At 41.7% G+C, this 16,045-nt stretch overlaps 1 protein-coding gene across 10 annotated transcripts in view; it reads left to right on the top strand.

The window, feature by feature from the left end:
• EPHB6 (EPH receptor B6) overlaps positions 1 to 16,045 on the top strand; it is a 68,136-nt gene that overhangs the window by 36,141 nt on the left and 15,950 nt on the right. For all 10 annotated transcript variants that reach the window (XM_086882546.1, XM_086882550.1, XM_086882545.1 and 7 more), the window contains 2 exons: positions 9,109 to 9,264; positions 10,246 to 10,584. In XM_086882546.1, the coding sequence (XP_086738672.1) occupies positions 9,109 to 9,264; positions 10,246 to 10,584 (495 nt within the window). The remainder of the gene's footprint in view (positions 1 to 9,108; positions 9,265 to 10,245; positions 10,585 to 16,045) is intronic.

Consider the following 16,045-nt stretch of genomic DNA (forward strand, 5'->3'; position numbering starts at 1 on the left):
CAGAGCACTGGACAGAGCTGAGCTGATTAGCCATGTGTGTGGCACCTCTGTACAAACATACTCAACCAGAGGCAGAATACACCAGCCAGAAAGAGGAGGAGAGAACAAGTTTGAAGTCAAAATATTAAGCTGAACTTGGGAGAGGGAGGAGGGAAGGTGTTGGTTTAATGTTTGTTTTTGTTTTCTCATTACCCAAATCTATGTTAATCAGCAATAAATTAAATTTCTCCAAGCCAAGTCTGTTTTGCCTGCGATAGTAACTGGTAAACAAGCTCCCTGTCTTTTTAACTTCTTTACCTCTGCCCACGAGCTTTCTCATCCAATTTTCTCCCTATGTCTTGCTGAGGAGGGAGAGTAAGAGGATGGCTGGGTGGGCATTTGGGTGTCTACCAAGGTTAGCCATCTACATGGCTGCTTCTCCACTCTTATTTCTCTGGATATTTGTTTCTAAGAGTATTTAGCAAGCAAAAGGTATGCCTGTCATCTGGAGTAGCTGTAGGGATTCTATAAAATTGCCCATGTCCTTTGGCAATATGCAGTCCCTTCTGATTGCAGAAGGAATCACATCTGTATTACTGATAACTCTAGGAGCAAGCAACTGTGCACAGAGCTGTTGGAGGTCTCATTTGGGAAGAATATTGCATGATTATTTTTATGTTATTAAAAAATGCCCTTTCTCACTAGCTTGGATAAGCCTTTTTCAGTGGGTGAGGCTAAGAGATTGTTAAGATTTATATTAAAGTAAAAGATTTGATACTCTGCTAAAAATATGCACATACTAGTAGCAAAGGAAAAAAAAGAACACAATAAGATCTTCTTAAATTTGAATCACTTAAAGGATGCTCCCTTTAAAACCACAGGATCATTTACATTCCAGGGACTTGTGAAAGTCATCTGCTTCAACCCCATGCTCAAAGCAGGGCCAAATTGGGTTAGGTCACTCAAGGCCTGTTCTAGTCTAGTTTTAGCTATTACTGAAGATGAAGATTACACAATGTCCCTGGGCAACTGTTCCAATATTTGACAACACCCATGGTGAAATTACTTTTTCCTATGTAGAAGATTTTAGTAAGATGTAGTATGAGGTTATTACAACTTGTGTCTGTTATCTCATGTTCTGCCACCTCGTGCCTACACCTTCTTCATATTCTCCCATTAGGTGGCTGATGACAGCCATAAGCTCCCGCCTCACAGCCTGCTCTGCTTCAAAATGAGCAAACACAGTGTCTTAGCCTCTCCTGGATGAGAGCTTTAATTTCAAGGTAAACTCACAGTTGACAATAATGTTTGGTGCCTTGATCTAGATTACCTTTTTCAAGTTTTTTTTTTCTTCCATCTTGCTCCTTTCATCAGCTTCTCCAGCCTTCTTCTGCTACTTTCACACACATTTTGGTGCTTTTCAAGTAGTTTGCTTCTTTTCCTGTATCAAGTGCTTGTTGTCTACTCATATTCTGTCCTACCCTGCCCAAATCTTTTCTCTTGTGTTTTTTGCCTTTTTTTTCCTCACACAACCCATTCACTGGCAGTTCTCCCACATATAATTAGCCAGTAATTGCCTCAGCTCCACCTCTTTTACCTAAAAAATCCCTTACTCGACTGATCTCCTATCAACAGTTAAACAGGAAAGAGTTCTTAGTCACTCCATTTATTTTATCTCAGTTGATTTGATGCTCTTCTTTAAGGCTCGAAAGACACACTTTTCTCTCCTTATGTTTCTTTCATTTTCCACTCTCTCTTCCCCACCCAAACAGTTGTAGTAACTGTGAAACTCTAGATCAACTCAGGGCCCTATTGCATCACTGTGCCTTGCTTTTATTGCTGGCTGATTTACACCTTATTCAGAACAAGATGCAAGATGCACGGTAGCAGTCACTGTGGAATAGCCTGACCCAGTAGGAGTTTATTACCACCATAAGCTAGCCATAGATTTATTTATGGGGGGCAGGGGGGAAGAAGAGCTTTATCTAAAAGACACTACAGTTTTTATTTTCTGTTGTGTTTTCTGCATGCTAATTATGCTATCTTTCTAGCATTTGGAGAAATACAATATATAAATGTCTACATCATAATTTTACAGTACTTCTGGTTGCTAACTCCTTTCCATCATCCTGCCCTCTAAGTGCCAAACTCCATCCCTTTGCCTGGAGTCATTCTCATTGGAGACCCTCTGTAGCTCTGCAGATTCGGTTTTCGCCAGGCCTCACAATCATCTGTGTCCATTCATCCTTCCCACTCTGGGAAGTGTCTCCAGACTCCAGTGCCAGCTTTGACACTGTTCATTTTCAATGCTCTCACATCTAGTATTTATTCTTGCTGCCCCACAGTACTGGGAGCAGAACTCCTGTGTAAGAAACAGATCACTTGTCTCAGTCAGGGAGAGAGCAATTTTATGCTCTTCTAAATGTCTTCCTATGTCCCAGCTAATTTCCAAGTCGTATCTGTGTACAAAAAACTAGTGTCACCTGTTTAACTCCCTAAAGTCACTTCTAGGTGTACCTAAAGCTGTGTTGGAAGTTCCCAGCTGCCTTTCTTGGTCATTCTCCCCTTGCTGCATTTTGTTTAGTGATCCAAGTATTTCCTCTCTGTCCTTACTGTCCAAGTGAGCTTTTTAATACCTCTTTCTCTACCTCTTTGATTCTTGGTCTGTAGTCTCTTCATTTTAATTTTCTTTTTCTCTGTCCCCACTGCCACTCCATGATTCCAGCACTTTTCTCTGCTGGTTTGGCTATGTGCTATTGCTAGAAGTCTGTCAGAAGCTGCTCCTCCAGCCTCACGGGTGGAACTTGTCTCCAGTGAGCAGTCAGGCAAACACAGGGGCGAGCGTTGTAGGGGGAGCTGAGGAAAACTGGGTCAGTGTCTGAGATGAGCTGTGCCCAGCTGAACTGTTGTGGCATTCTGACACTGTGCCAAGATATGGAAAATGACTGAGACAAGCTGAGGGAAAAGCGCTTGCGCACTCCGAGCTCTGCCTTCTCCTTTCATAGTAGGCTTGACTTGATGGGATGTGGCAGTTTGCTCTGCCCCCTGAGGTGCTAGCTCTGCAACCCTCTGCCCTTGCATTGGATATTGTGAATCAATCAGAGCTAGATCTATGTTTTCTTGGAAAGTCCTAGTGCTGGGGGATGCTAAGTCCTACTACCACCACCACCAAGGCCCGTCAAGAGCTTAGCTGGTGCTCGTGTTCTGTGTGAAGCTGTTCTGCAGGAACGCAGTGGAGGTGTTTCAGGATAAGCCCCTCTTGCTCAGGCTTTCTCTGGGATGGTCCTGAAGTGGTAGTGTTCACTAAAGGAAAGGGTACTAGTCCTAGTGACAGTGGGCCTGCTTCAGTCCGAGTATTTGTTACGACTGTCTCCAGTGAGCAGCCGTCTGCAGAGGCTGTAGGACCGCAGCAAGTGCACCATGATCTGCAGTAAGAAGGGAATGCAAGGTAAGATCATTCAGAAACAAATGAGAGATGGATTCTGTCTGTTCGTGTAAAGACAGCCCTAGGCTCACTGTAACTTCTTGAATAAAAGGAAGTGGCTTTTGCCTATTTAGATTGCCAGGGAATTTTTTTCTCTTTCCTCCTGACTTGACCTTCGATATACTATTTATAGTGACTGGACTGAGGCAATGCCAGGAAAAGCTCCATATTCTGGGAACAATTATTATTGCTATCTGTGAGCCAAAGTCCTGAGTGCTGTGGGCAGCCTATATTAGGCAATTTTGGAAAGGGATAAAGGTGCTCATGAATGTAAGCATCTCTGTGACTGGATGCAGAGGCAGGGTTCAGGTAGAAGCAGAAAGTTTGTGATAGCTGCAGTGACTGCTTTTGAAGGCCATTCTTTAGTTTCTTGTAACTGGAGGCCAGTTAGTGTCTATTCAGTCCAGCCATTTTGGCCAAAATTACGGATGTAAAATATAAGCAACAACAAAATTTAGGCCACAGCACTCCTTTTCCAACTATATTTTATTAGGAAGGTGAGAGAGATGTGAATCATGTTTAATCACTGTAAATCAGCTTTGCTTGCAGTATGCTATATGATTTCATTTTGCTGTTTTTCTTCTGGAAATAGAAATACCCAGGGGCAGAATGAGAGTTTCAAAGCATGATTGTTTCTCTGTATCTGCCATCCCTCCTGGAAATAACAACGTGAGATTATAGGTTTATGTAGTAATTATTTTTTTCACTAGACAATAAAAAATAATCACTGTGGGGAGATCTTCCCTCCTAAGTTGCTCAGTATTCCACTCCATAGTTCTTCAGGTGCAATTTCTGTAATGTGAGTGGAATGGGCAGATGAATCTCTTCCTTATTGCTTTTCTTTGCACTTCTCTCTCTTGTTAAAAGTCTTTTCTCATGCCCCTCTCTCAAAGGGAACCTGACAATCCTATTCTCATTTTACTTTTGAACATCTGAAATGAGATGTAGTCTAGTGTCAAGAACTTTCCATTCATTTTCCCCTGTCCACCCACCCAAAGTCATGTATGTAATGAATGATCTGGCAGTGAGGCAACCAAGACCATAGGGTTCTATCCACACATTTTAATTGGCTTATGTTTAAAGGAAAACAAAGAATAACTGAACTTGGAAGAGGTCTCTGGAGTACACCTTAACCCACTCCCTGCACAAGCAGGGTCATCTCTAGCAAGTAGCCCAGCACTAGGTCTAGACTGGTTTTGAACTTCTCTAAGGAAGGAGAATCTACAACTCGGGTTAACCTGCTTCTGTGCTCTGTCACCCTCATGGTAAAAAATTGTTTCCTTGTGTTCAGAAGGAGCCTCCTGTATTTCAGTTTGTGCTGTTCACTTCTGGGCCTGTCACTGAAAAGAGCCTGGCTCTGTCCTCTTTGCTTCCTGCCTTCAACTGTTTGTACTCATTCATGACATTGCTGGAAGCCTTCTCCGCTCCAGACTGAGCAGTCCCATCTCTATCAGCCTCTCCTCCATGGGAAATACTCCATCCCCTTCACCATCTTTATGGCCCTCTGCTGGATTCTCTCCAGTATGTTAGTGTATCTAGTGTGCTGAGGAGCCCAGAACTCAACACCAAAGCTCAGTAGAAGATAAAGATCATCTGCTTTGCTGCAGAATTCCCCAAGGTCTCCAGGACCTAAAGTTTCTAAAGGCTGGTCTTGCTAGAAAAGACTGATGTGGAGAACTTGTCCTGTGTCACCCAGCAACTGACCCACATTTTCTCTAGTCTTCTTTGAGCCACTTCTGTTGTTAGAGAAACCCTTCTCACTTTTGAAATCCTGTGCCAGATGTGATTCCAGGTAGGCTCTGGCTTTGCTAACCATGTGTCTACGTGTTTGGACAATGCCTCTATGTTCCTCTCAGGCTACCTTGTCCAAGCTTCTGTCTCCTTGTACTTCCTTTCTGTGCTAGGAGTTCTGTTCAAACATGCAGGCCTGTTGGCATTTTTTTGCCAGAATTTGTGCTTGTTGGGATGGACTGCTTTTGCACCTGGAAGAAGTAACCCTTGCACATGAACTAGCTTTTTTGAGTCACTCTTCCCTCCAGGGCATTATCCTACAGGACTCCTCCAGATCACCCAAGCGGTCACATCTGTTCCCCCAGAGTTCAGTGTTGTGAATTTGCTTTTTGCTCTGGTCACTGCACTCTGAATCTTGAACTCCATCATGTCATGGTCACAGGTAGACATCGAAAGCCATCTGAGACACACTGGTGTAGCCAAGACATCAGTCAACCCTGGTCTGGCACACAGACATGTGAGCATATTACTGAAAGTTGTTTCATTGGTGGAACAGCTGCAGTGAAGTTTTATTTCTTCAGTTTAGTTAGCTCTAGTGGAGTGCTTATTAATGAGCCTATGTGGCTGCTTCACTCTGCTTAAGTTAAATAAAGGACAAGGGAATATTTGACCTGGAGATGTTGGAAGGAAGAGATTTGTTTACATTAATTCTGCTACTTTACTGTAAATGGCAACTGTATCAGAATCGCTTCAAAAACAGGGCAGATTCCATCTTAATTGTGGTTAGGCTTTTAATTTTTATTTTTTTCTTTTTTGTCTGCAGCTCATAGTTGAAGTTTTTCTCAGAAGCCTGCTACTTTAGTTGGTGGAAATATTCTTCTTGTTTAAACCTGTAATTTAATGTAAAGTCACCTCTCTCATGCTGTCATTACTCTTGAGCCTAAATAAACAATTCTTCATGGAGTGACTCTTACAGTTCTGGGATTGCATTCAAAAGTAGATGTTGCCCCAGTGAGTAAGAGATCTCTTAGGCAGCAAGGAATCAGCTCAGTGTGACAAGACAAAAGGCATTGGGCACTGTGCAGTGCTTGGGGAAACAGCAATACACTGCCTTTGCATGTGGCTCAGACATACAATGCCAAGCAGAGTACATGGATAGTGAAATTAGATTTTGTGAGGCAGTGAAGAACAGGTGTATTTGGTCACTAGTGCTTGTTACACATACCTGTTCCAAAGTGTTGTCCCTATAGCAGTGTACTGCATCAGTGATATGAGCAGGTAATATTGTTATCCATTAGCTGCCACCAGATCCCTGTCCAGAGGCTTGTGTTCTTGCTCTCTGTATTGGTTGATTTTTACAAGCAGCTTTTGAATGTTTATGGTCACGTGGAGTGACTGCCTGTAACATGGATGAAATCTTGCATGGCCTTTTAAGCAACAGAGGTGCTCTTAGTTACATAGACTGCCTTTCTTTAGTGAGGAGGTGCTGCATCTAACACCAGTTTTGTTCCATTGGATGAAACCTACAGCACTGCACTTGTGCTTTTACTACCTTTGGCTGATTCACCAACAGTGTGCCATCTCTGCAGACCTCATCCCTGCATCCCCTGGCTCAACAGCAAGTTGCCTGTGGACTTGAAAGAACTGTGTAAAAATAAATGTTTATTTATTTTAACACAACATGTTTGTTTTAAAATTAATTTTGTTTACTAAATACCAGACAAATTCTTCATTTACATATTTGCTAGCTTTCCATATAATTTGTAATTGGGCTAAAGGTTCATTTACCTGAAATCTTTTTGCACTGTCCCTGTAGGTTAAATATGGTTCTGTACTTCAGGGGTCTGTAGCGTCTGAAGATTTTCCTTTAGTATCACATACATGGTAGTGTATTACCATTATCTGTTCATTACCATTATCTGTTCATTTTCGGTATTGTAACCAGCAGCAAGGTCATTGTCCTGCTTGATATCAGGTTGTGATGTTGAATGAAAGAAAGGAACTATTCTAGGGGGCCTGGCTTGACAAGTGGAATGAATGTGTCATTAGTTCTAAGCCTCAACAAAAACTCAAAGAGTTTGATGCAAGAAAAAACAGATGAGATAAAATCACTTTTAAGAAAATAAAGACCTTCACATTAAGTTCAGCATTCTCAAACTTGAAATAAAGAAAGAAAGATCCCTGAAATTTTGGTTGAATGGCTGTGCAGTGTGTTGGATGAGAACTTCCCATTCACACTACTCGTAGTTTCAGTATGGGTGCATTTGCCAAGAAGTGTAAATATTATAGTCTACATTTGTGGCTGTTAAGAGAGCCTAAAGTTAGTGAAAGGTATAATTTATAAAGTGGGTAAAATCTTACATACTCTTTTTTGTCCATACAAACATATGGACATATCTCTCCATATGGGAATAATTTTATTTTCTGCTGGATAAAGGCCTGAAGGCAAAGGCAGTTGGACTTTTCTTACCATTATCCGTCACATGGAAAAATTACAGTCTCTTCTTCCCCTTCCCTTTCCACATGCTAATGTGTCACACACTGATTGTTGTCATTTTTTGAGTGGTGGAAAGAAACAGTGTTCCCCTATCTAATAGCTATCACTCAGTTATTGAAGTCCCCTTTACGGTCTGACCTGTTCCAGGACTTACCATTCTTATCTGTATACATGTGGAGGTTTCTCTGCATCCAAGAAGAATTCTGACAGAGAAGGTGAAGTATTACAAGAGGCATAAATCTGATGGGACACCACAGATGTTATTGGCTGTTATTTCTGGACTCCGCCTGTAGCCGCAAAGGGGATTGAGCACATATGATCCTAATTTCATATAATGCCTCTATACAATATTCTTCTCTTACTTGCTTTGCTTTTTTTTAGGTAACTTTCTGTTATCCTCAATCCTTTATAATATTCTGTTTATGGTAACCACTTGAACAGTTCTGCTCTTGAGGGTGTCGACATCAAATGCTTATCTGTGGTCTATCTGAAAGTTTCCTTGTAAATGCTCTTTATTGTGAAGTTAATGAACCAAGTGTCAGCTGCAAATGAACTTTTACCTGAGCTGGTTAGTCCATAAAATCTAAAAGAGCTGTATCTATTTATAGAGAAAATCAGCTTTAGAAAACTTGTGTAAAAATAGTAAAAGCTGTATCCTAGCACTTCAGTGTAAGGTCCAAGCACCTCCTGTTAGGCAATTCAGCAAAGCCTCTTTGCCAAACCTAGAATGTGCCATACTCCCATATAGTTAATAAATTATTTTTTTGTTTTCTTTCCCTGTAGGATGGATTTCCATCCTTGTTTCAGCTTGTTGCATATACATATTCCTGTGCATTTTCAGATTAAATTTGACTAATTAACATGCTTTTATCCATTACTGGGAAGTTTTCAGACCTACAGGAAAAATAATAGGACTGCCAGTCTTAGTGTCTGCTCTTAGTTTTAATGCAAAATCAGCAATGGTTGTGTATATTACTTTCAGCAATGAAACTGTTGTAGGCAGCATAAAAAATCCAATTTTGTGTCTGTGTTGTGGGGGGGGAAGGAGGTGTGGGTAACTGTTTGATATTTCAAGACAAATCACCTGGCTGGGCTCTTTGGCTTCTCCAATTTAAAAGCTCTTTGAGTGAATAATGAGAAGACAATGATTCAAGGTGGCCAAAGCTGTCTCAGGACTGGTTCTCTTTCATCTGCCAGTGAATCAATTTAAGCACTTACATATAGAATAAAACAAACTGTTTTGAAATGGCAACTTTAGCAAAATATACTCCATTAAGAACCAAAACCAGTAGTAGCTCTGTGCAATAACTTCTCCCAGCAGTAGCAGCACAAGTTAAATATAAATAAGATTATAGTGTTTCTGAAATCTGAATTAATGATTTTCCTGCTTTTGTCTCTCTTATTTTGCTCCTCTTAGCCTGTGCCCCTGGTTTCTTCAAAGCATCTGTAGGAGATGACCCCTGCCACCTGTGCCCTGCCCACAGCCACGCTCCACTGCCAGGTTCCCAGGAATGTGTGTGTCAGAACCGGTACTACCGATCTGCTTCAGACAATTCTGATGCTCCCTGCACTGGTAAGTGTTTGGATGAAGTGTTTGGAAGCAAGAAGGGCAGTAAAGGAGAGAGAATGTGTTCAAATGATTGGGGGGTTTGCAGTTCACCTATTCTCAAGACCTTTGAAGTAACCAGTCCTGCACCTGACTACAGAGTGATGGTGAGAATGAGGATTCTTGGGTTTCATTACAGCCTTCAGAGGGAAATGATCTGTAAATAATGTTTCCCTTGCCCCTCCCTGTTACTGAGCTCAGCCTCTCTGTCCCGGCCCTTCCCGTCTTCTTTTGTGTCTGTGCCTAGGCTTAGCAGTGCAATTCTGCTGCCTACTTCTACCTTTCTGAACTTTTCACTTCTTAGGTGCAGTGTCTTGTCCCATTCTCATCCCCATGCCTTCTTCTCACCCATTGCATTTTCCTCCTTCTCTTCACTGTCTCTGTGTCATGAAGGGAAGTGTTGGATGCACAGAATGGGCAGTTTTTCAGCTGTCAGAGTTTACCTCTGATGCCGTTGAGGAATCTGGCTGGCACCAGGAATAACTGCAGGCAAAACTGGTGTCCAGTTCCTGGAACAGATGCAACAGGTTAACTGAAGTCTGAGAAAGTTCAGAGATATTAGGAGCCAAAGGAGAGAATTACAGGTCTCACTGAAAGAAATCTTTACTAAGCTTGTGTAAAGTTTAAAATTTTAAGGGATTGGCACTTCCCTAAGCCATGGCTGTTCTTTTAAGGACATGAAAAAGTCACACCCTTGAAACAAACACTCTTCTTTGTAATTTTGTTTGTCTAAAATGTGCTAATACAGTTGTTCCTTTGTTAATGTGTGTGCTTGATCTAGCAAAGAGTGTGTTTTTCTGAGCCTCACTCCAAGAAACAATTAAAGAAGAGTAAGAATGAGAAGGAGCAACTTGTTCTTCTATTCTTTTCCCTTTGCTTTGCCTCCTGCCTTCCCTCACCTCTCTCCCATTCTTTCATGGGATTCTGATCCTTCGTTCTGTTTTCTAGGCATCCCCTCTGCTCCTCGTGACCTCAGCTATGAAATCGTTGGTTCCAACGTGCTGCTGACCTGGCGCCTCCCGAAGGACCTGGGTGGCCGCAAGGACGTTTTCTTCAACGTGATCTGCAAGGTGTGCCCGGCGGGGTCAGCGGGGCCGTGCGTGCGCTGCGGGGACAGCGTCCAGTTCGAGCCGCGCCAGGTGGGGCTGACCGAGAGCCGCGTGCAGGTCTCCAACCTCCTGGCCCGTGTGCACTACACCTTCGAGATCCAGGCCGTCAACTTGGTGACGGAGCTGAGCTCAGAAGCACCCCACTTTGCCACCATCAATGTTAGCACCAGCCAGTCAGGTGAGGAGACCCCTGTCTATTATTTCAATACAGTTTGCCAGGGAAGCTATTCATTTTCTCTATCCCCTACTCTTCTCCATTTCATCGTCTTACTTTCCTCTTAGTAAGAAACAAATTTTTTTTTTTTTTTTGCTCTTTACATGGTAGGAATATTAAAATATGTTGTGCAGTTACATTCAAAGATGTCGTGATCCTTGTAACTAGAAACTAAACCGTGGGGATGACTAAACTAAGATACTAATGGGTTGTGTGGGCAGTCAGAGGAGTTCTATTTCCTGTAAACATCATTTACAGGGACTTGAGCTGGAGAGAGACACACACATCCAGGCAGAGAAATCCGCTAAATGTCAGCATTAAGAGACTGGGCATATGTTGTTCTTCACACGCATGTATAAGCTAATACAGAGAGGAATTATACACAGCTTGTTTAAGAGGACATAATGAGGAGTAATGTGATGAAGAGGAGAAAGAGGGGGAACATTTTGAACTGAGTGACAGAAAATGTCTGCAAACATTTAGAGTTGTGTAAATGTTAAACTGAAACAAATCCCGCATGAGATTCCAGAGTGTAGTGTGGAAACCCCTGCAAAACAAGGTTTTGGTAAAGCTCCAGAGAAGTGCTGTGAAACCAGATGTGGCATCATGGGCTTGGTTAAATCACATCTTATCATTTGTGCTTCTATTATATGGAAAGAAAGGGAATATATATACCCCCCCAACTAATTTCCTACTGTTAACAGATGCCAAGGGGTTGATCTGTTTGTTCCCTTTGAAATGTTATCTGACAGACATCAAGTAGCAAAGCATCTCTGGGATTCCTGGTCCCCTTAAGACGCTGGCTGCAAGTGGGTGATCAATTTTTGTTTACAGTAAAATGTGTCTGGGTAATTTGTATGGTAATTCCAGGCAGTTCCTTTGGCTTCTCTTGGTGAAAGGTGGGTGTTCTACTAACATCTCATCCTCTCATCTCAACCTTCTTTATCTATATCAGAGATAACTGAATTGAGGAGCTGCTTCCTCCTCCTTCCCGGAATCACAAAATCTACCCTCTTCTGTTTCTGTTTGAATTTTCTGACCACTCCTCTTCCAGGTTTCTTGTAGTGTCTCTGGGTGTCTTGTGTGTGTTGGGTGCTTCTCCCTAAGGTGCCTCTCTTGTGCAGTATAGTTGTTTCAGGGGAGGACAACTTACTTAAACTTCAGTGTGTACTGAGTGGCTTCTTGTGTTTGGTCACAGTTTTTCTTTCCTTGCTTTCCTTGGGATTGTTGGGAGTGAGCTTGAGATGAGCTGCCCTCGATTTGTACTGACAGCTCATACTAACAAGGCCCTGCTTCCTCCATCACGTGGCCTGTCTTGTCCATACCCCCTCCTTTTGATCCCTTCACCAGCTTTTCACTTTAGCATTGCTTGTTGATGTCGTGTTGTTGTTGCTGTTATTATTATTATTATTATTATTATTATTATTATTATTATTATACAAGAAGATATGTAAGTTTCAAGATTTTACATGCTGAGAGAAAAAGGGTACAGGAAAACATGGAGGGTATTTAAAAAAAAAAAAAAGCAAACCAGAAAAAAGTAGAGTGTCAGGATAAAGGGCCATAGCAAAAATTTCCTCTCCATTGAATTAAAGATGACCTAAAAAAAGACCCTCAAGTCCTGGCAGTTTCTGAAGATTCTGCTTACTCATACATGCGTCTGAGTTCTCTCTCTCCTCCTAATTGCTGGCCCAAAAAATATTCCTCCCTTTTGTTAGAGGTATCTTTGGCAATGTTCTGTGTGGAAACACAGACTTTTCTTTTTCTTCTTCCCATGATACCTATTCACTCATCTTTGTCTCCAAAACGCTGTTCCTCCAAGAGTTTGCTTACCCCTCACAGCCTTCTGGCCCTTCTTCAGAGCATGATAGGATCCTTTGGTTACACAATCACATTTTTCTGTGGCAGACTGATCATGATGTTCCTACTCTTCAGTGACCACGTGCTTGAAATCAGAATTAGAAGGGCTGGCACTGAAAAACCTCCTTTACTGTAAGACTTAACCTGAAACGTGAGACCTGTTTGGATTGCAGTAATAAAACCTGTTTGGATAGTAATATTGTGAAATGCAAATATGATATGCTAATCACCGGAAGAACTGTGCAGAGATGAGACAAGAGAAGGGAATTGCTTTCAGCTCAGGTTTGAAGTGCTGAGGGTGAATACCTAAATAAATGTCAGGATGTATAGAGAGATGTTGGAAGGCTGTTCCAGATAGCAGGAACCACATGATGAAAGGCAATTATGTAATTCTAATGAAGTTATATTTCTTCACAGGTGTGAACCTGACACACAAAAATGCAAAGAACTTAAACTCCTACCATATTATTACAAAAAATAAAACTGACTACATTTTTATGCATTATTTTAACATCTGCAAGTGTATTTATCAGGGTAAACAAATATCTCTTCTCATGTCTCAGGACAGAAATCAGGTTTTTATTTAAAGGACTGTGAAAAAACTTTTTCTATGCACAGCTGTAACTACCCGTAACTACCATTTTTTCCCTGCAGCTTTCACTGAAGCATGTAGTAATGCCTGTTGCCAGAGAAATGCTACTGAACTTATTTGTTCAGGCAGTTGTTACATTCCTAGAAAGAAGAAGAAAAAAGAAAGGCAGCAGAGATTTAAATGTTGGAACAAATCAATGCAGACTTTTAAAAGCCAAAGTTGTTTTTTTAGCTGAGTCCAGACATTCTGAGAGCTAGTAGAGGTATTTGAAGATAAAGGTTATCTGACCAGGTTGCCTTGTACCTGTGAAAATATATGTAGCAGTCTTCTGCATCAGTGGGAATCAGAGAAGTGGGACCTGGCAATACCAGAAATCTGTAGCGCTGCAGAAATGAGTGCTAGACAGTCAGAAGGATTGTGTAAGAGGCTGAGTGGGGACAAGGACACTTTTGGGTAGTGCCAGAAAGTTTAAGAGGACCTGACAGAAGATTTTCACATGAAGTGGTGTGATAAGAGGAAGGGAATTAAATGCCAAGTATGATTATGAGATTGTGAAGGGAAATGATGAATTGCTTGAAGATGTTTGGTTTTCCAAAGAGAGCCAAAAGAGTACAATAGACTTAGCTGGCAAAAGCAGGGACAAAGGCAAGGCATTTTCTAGTTCAAAACAAAAAGAAATAAGAATAGAGCTGTCAAAAGCTACATGCTGTTGTGTTTTGCCAGGTTAAAGCCAGCAGCAAGTAGTGTGAGTGTTCATTGTCCTCTGAATGAAATACATTGTTTTTCAGTCGTTAGCTGTTTGCTTATTTATGATCTAATTGCCATCCCTGAGCACTCACCAAAGTTCCCTAAGAAGTCAACTTTCTTGTTTTCTATTCATGTGGGAACAACTAAAACACATTTTTTCCTTAGTGACATAAATGACATTTGTCAACTTAGCCATCTTTAATGGATTTGCTGAGCTATGACTGGGAATTAATAACAATTTCTACAATCACTCCACAAAAAGGAGCTACTCCAGTTTCTCTCTTTACTATGCCTAATCTCTGCAACATAAGCAGAGAATGAATGTGGTTGTTTTCAAAAGGTAGGTTTCACTTACTGTTTAAATGAAGTCAGAAACCTTTTGAGCAAGTATAAAATACAATACAATAAAATACAATAAGTATAAAATACAAAGCAAAACACTTGTGTCATAAAAGGCTACTTTCCTTTTTATTAAGCATCAATGGAATGCATACAAAAAACTAATAACATGAGTGGGAAGGGAGGTTAAAATAACTGACTGATTTGCCCTTTTAAAGCACTTTTCATCCATAGGGAGCAAAAGTACAAGGTTGTGACAGAAGACTGTCCAAGATACTTTTAAAGGATTTTTGGGTATTTAGAGAAAGGGCCAGAACTAAATTGAAATGTGTGGAAAAATGTAGGACATTTTCAAAATAAAGATAGGATAATAAACACACCAAGAAGGGAATTTCCATGCTGCATTCAGACTGATCTTCTTAGAAGATGATATTTGGGAAGCTGGAAAAAAGCTAGGAACAAGTCTAGGGTCTTCATGTCATCTGCCTGGATTATGAGAACAGGATACATGAAGAGGTAACGAAAGTGAAATAACTATGAGAGAATGTAGAGCCAATGTTAGTGAACATTAGAGGCTGTTCTGGCTAACTGAGGTTAATCAAACTGCATAACTTCAGAAGATTTTGGGGCAAGATGGAAGGGGAAGAAAACACATAAATAACTAGATATAACACACAGGTCTTGGTAGGGTTTCGTTGGAATCCCAGCTGAGTGATGACCCACGAGCCAAAAGAGTAGCTGAACTGCTATTGTATTCTGTGGATATCTAGTCAGGACTGCTGAATGGATGTCTCCTCAGAACCAGAAAATGGCTAAGCTCGGAAGATACTTCTGGAGAACATATTCTCCAACCCATCTGCTCATCAGGGTCACCTCAGGCAAGTTTCCCCTGACCACACCCAGAACACTTTTGAATATTGCCAAGGTTGAGGACTCAACAACCCCTTTGGATGAAGGTGAGGCTTAGCTGCCTGCATATCCCTTTCTTTCCCTTATGAGGAGAGGAGTGACATTTGTTTTCCACTAGTCCTCAGGCACCTCTCACAGTCACAAAGATGATGCTAAGATTATCAAGAGTACCCTCAAAATGACATCAGGGCCCATGGAATGATGTACTTTGCCTAAATATTCAGTCATCTGATCTGGCATGAGGATGATCTTCCCGGCTGGAGACTTCCCCAAGGTTTGCAGGACCTGGTGTTCCTAAAGGCAAGACTTGCTGGTAAAGACTGATGTGAAGAAGATGCTCTGTGTCACCAGGACCCCTGCACCACCCAGCAGCTGGCTCACATTTTCCCTCTTTCTTGAGCCACCTCTGTACTTAGAGAAACCCTTGTTGCTTTTGGCATGAGGTGCCAGATGTGATTCCAGGTAGGCTCTGGCTTTCCTAGCCATGTGTCTACTTGTTTGAACAGTGCCTCCATGTTCCTCTCAGGCTACCTGTCCATGCTTCCACCCTCTATGTACTTCCTTTTTGTGTCTGAGTTTAGGTATGAGCTCCTTGTTCATACATGCAGGCCTGTTGGCATTTTTTGCCTGAATCCATGCTTGTTGGGATGGACTGCTTTTGCACCTGGAAGAAGTAGTCCATTGCACATGAACTAGCTCTTCTGAGCCACTCTTGTTTCCAGGGCATTATCCCATGGGACTCGTCCAGACAGAACCACAAAGGGGTCACATTGGCTCTCCTGGAGTATCTTCCAAGAATGGAGTATGATCTGAATGTCACGTAACAGAAATGCTCATGGTCTGTCAAGAACAGCACTTGGCTGTGCTCTGCATAAATGAGGGGTGCCATGTATTTTTACATGAGTCTTCTCTCCCTTCACATTCCTTCCTTACCTAGTCTGTTCATTGAGATAGATTTTTAGTCTTGCAGGCACGTGT

The sequence above is a fragment of the Cyanistes caeruleus genome, chromosome 3 (genome assembly GCF_971803275.1).
Source record: "Cyanistes caeruleus chromosome 3, bCyaCae1.hap1.1, whole genome shotgun sequence".
Classification (NCBI taxonomy): Eukaryota; Metazoa; Chordata; class Aves; order Passeriformes; family Paridae; genus Cyanistes; species Cyanistes caeruleus.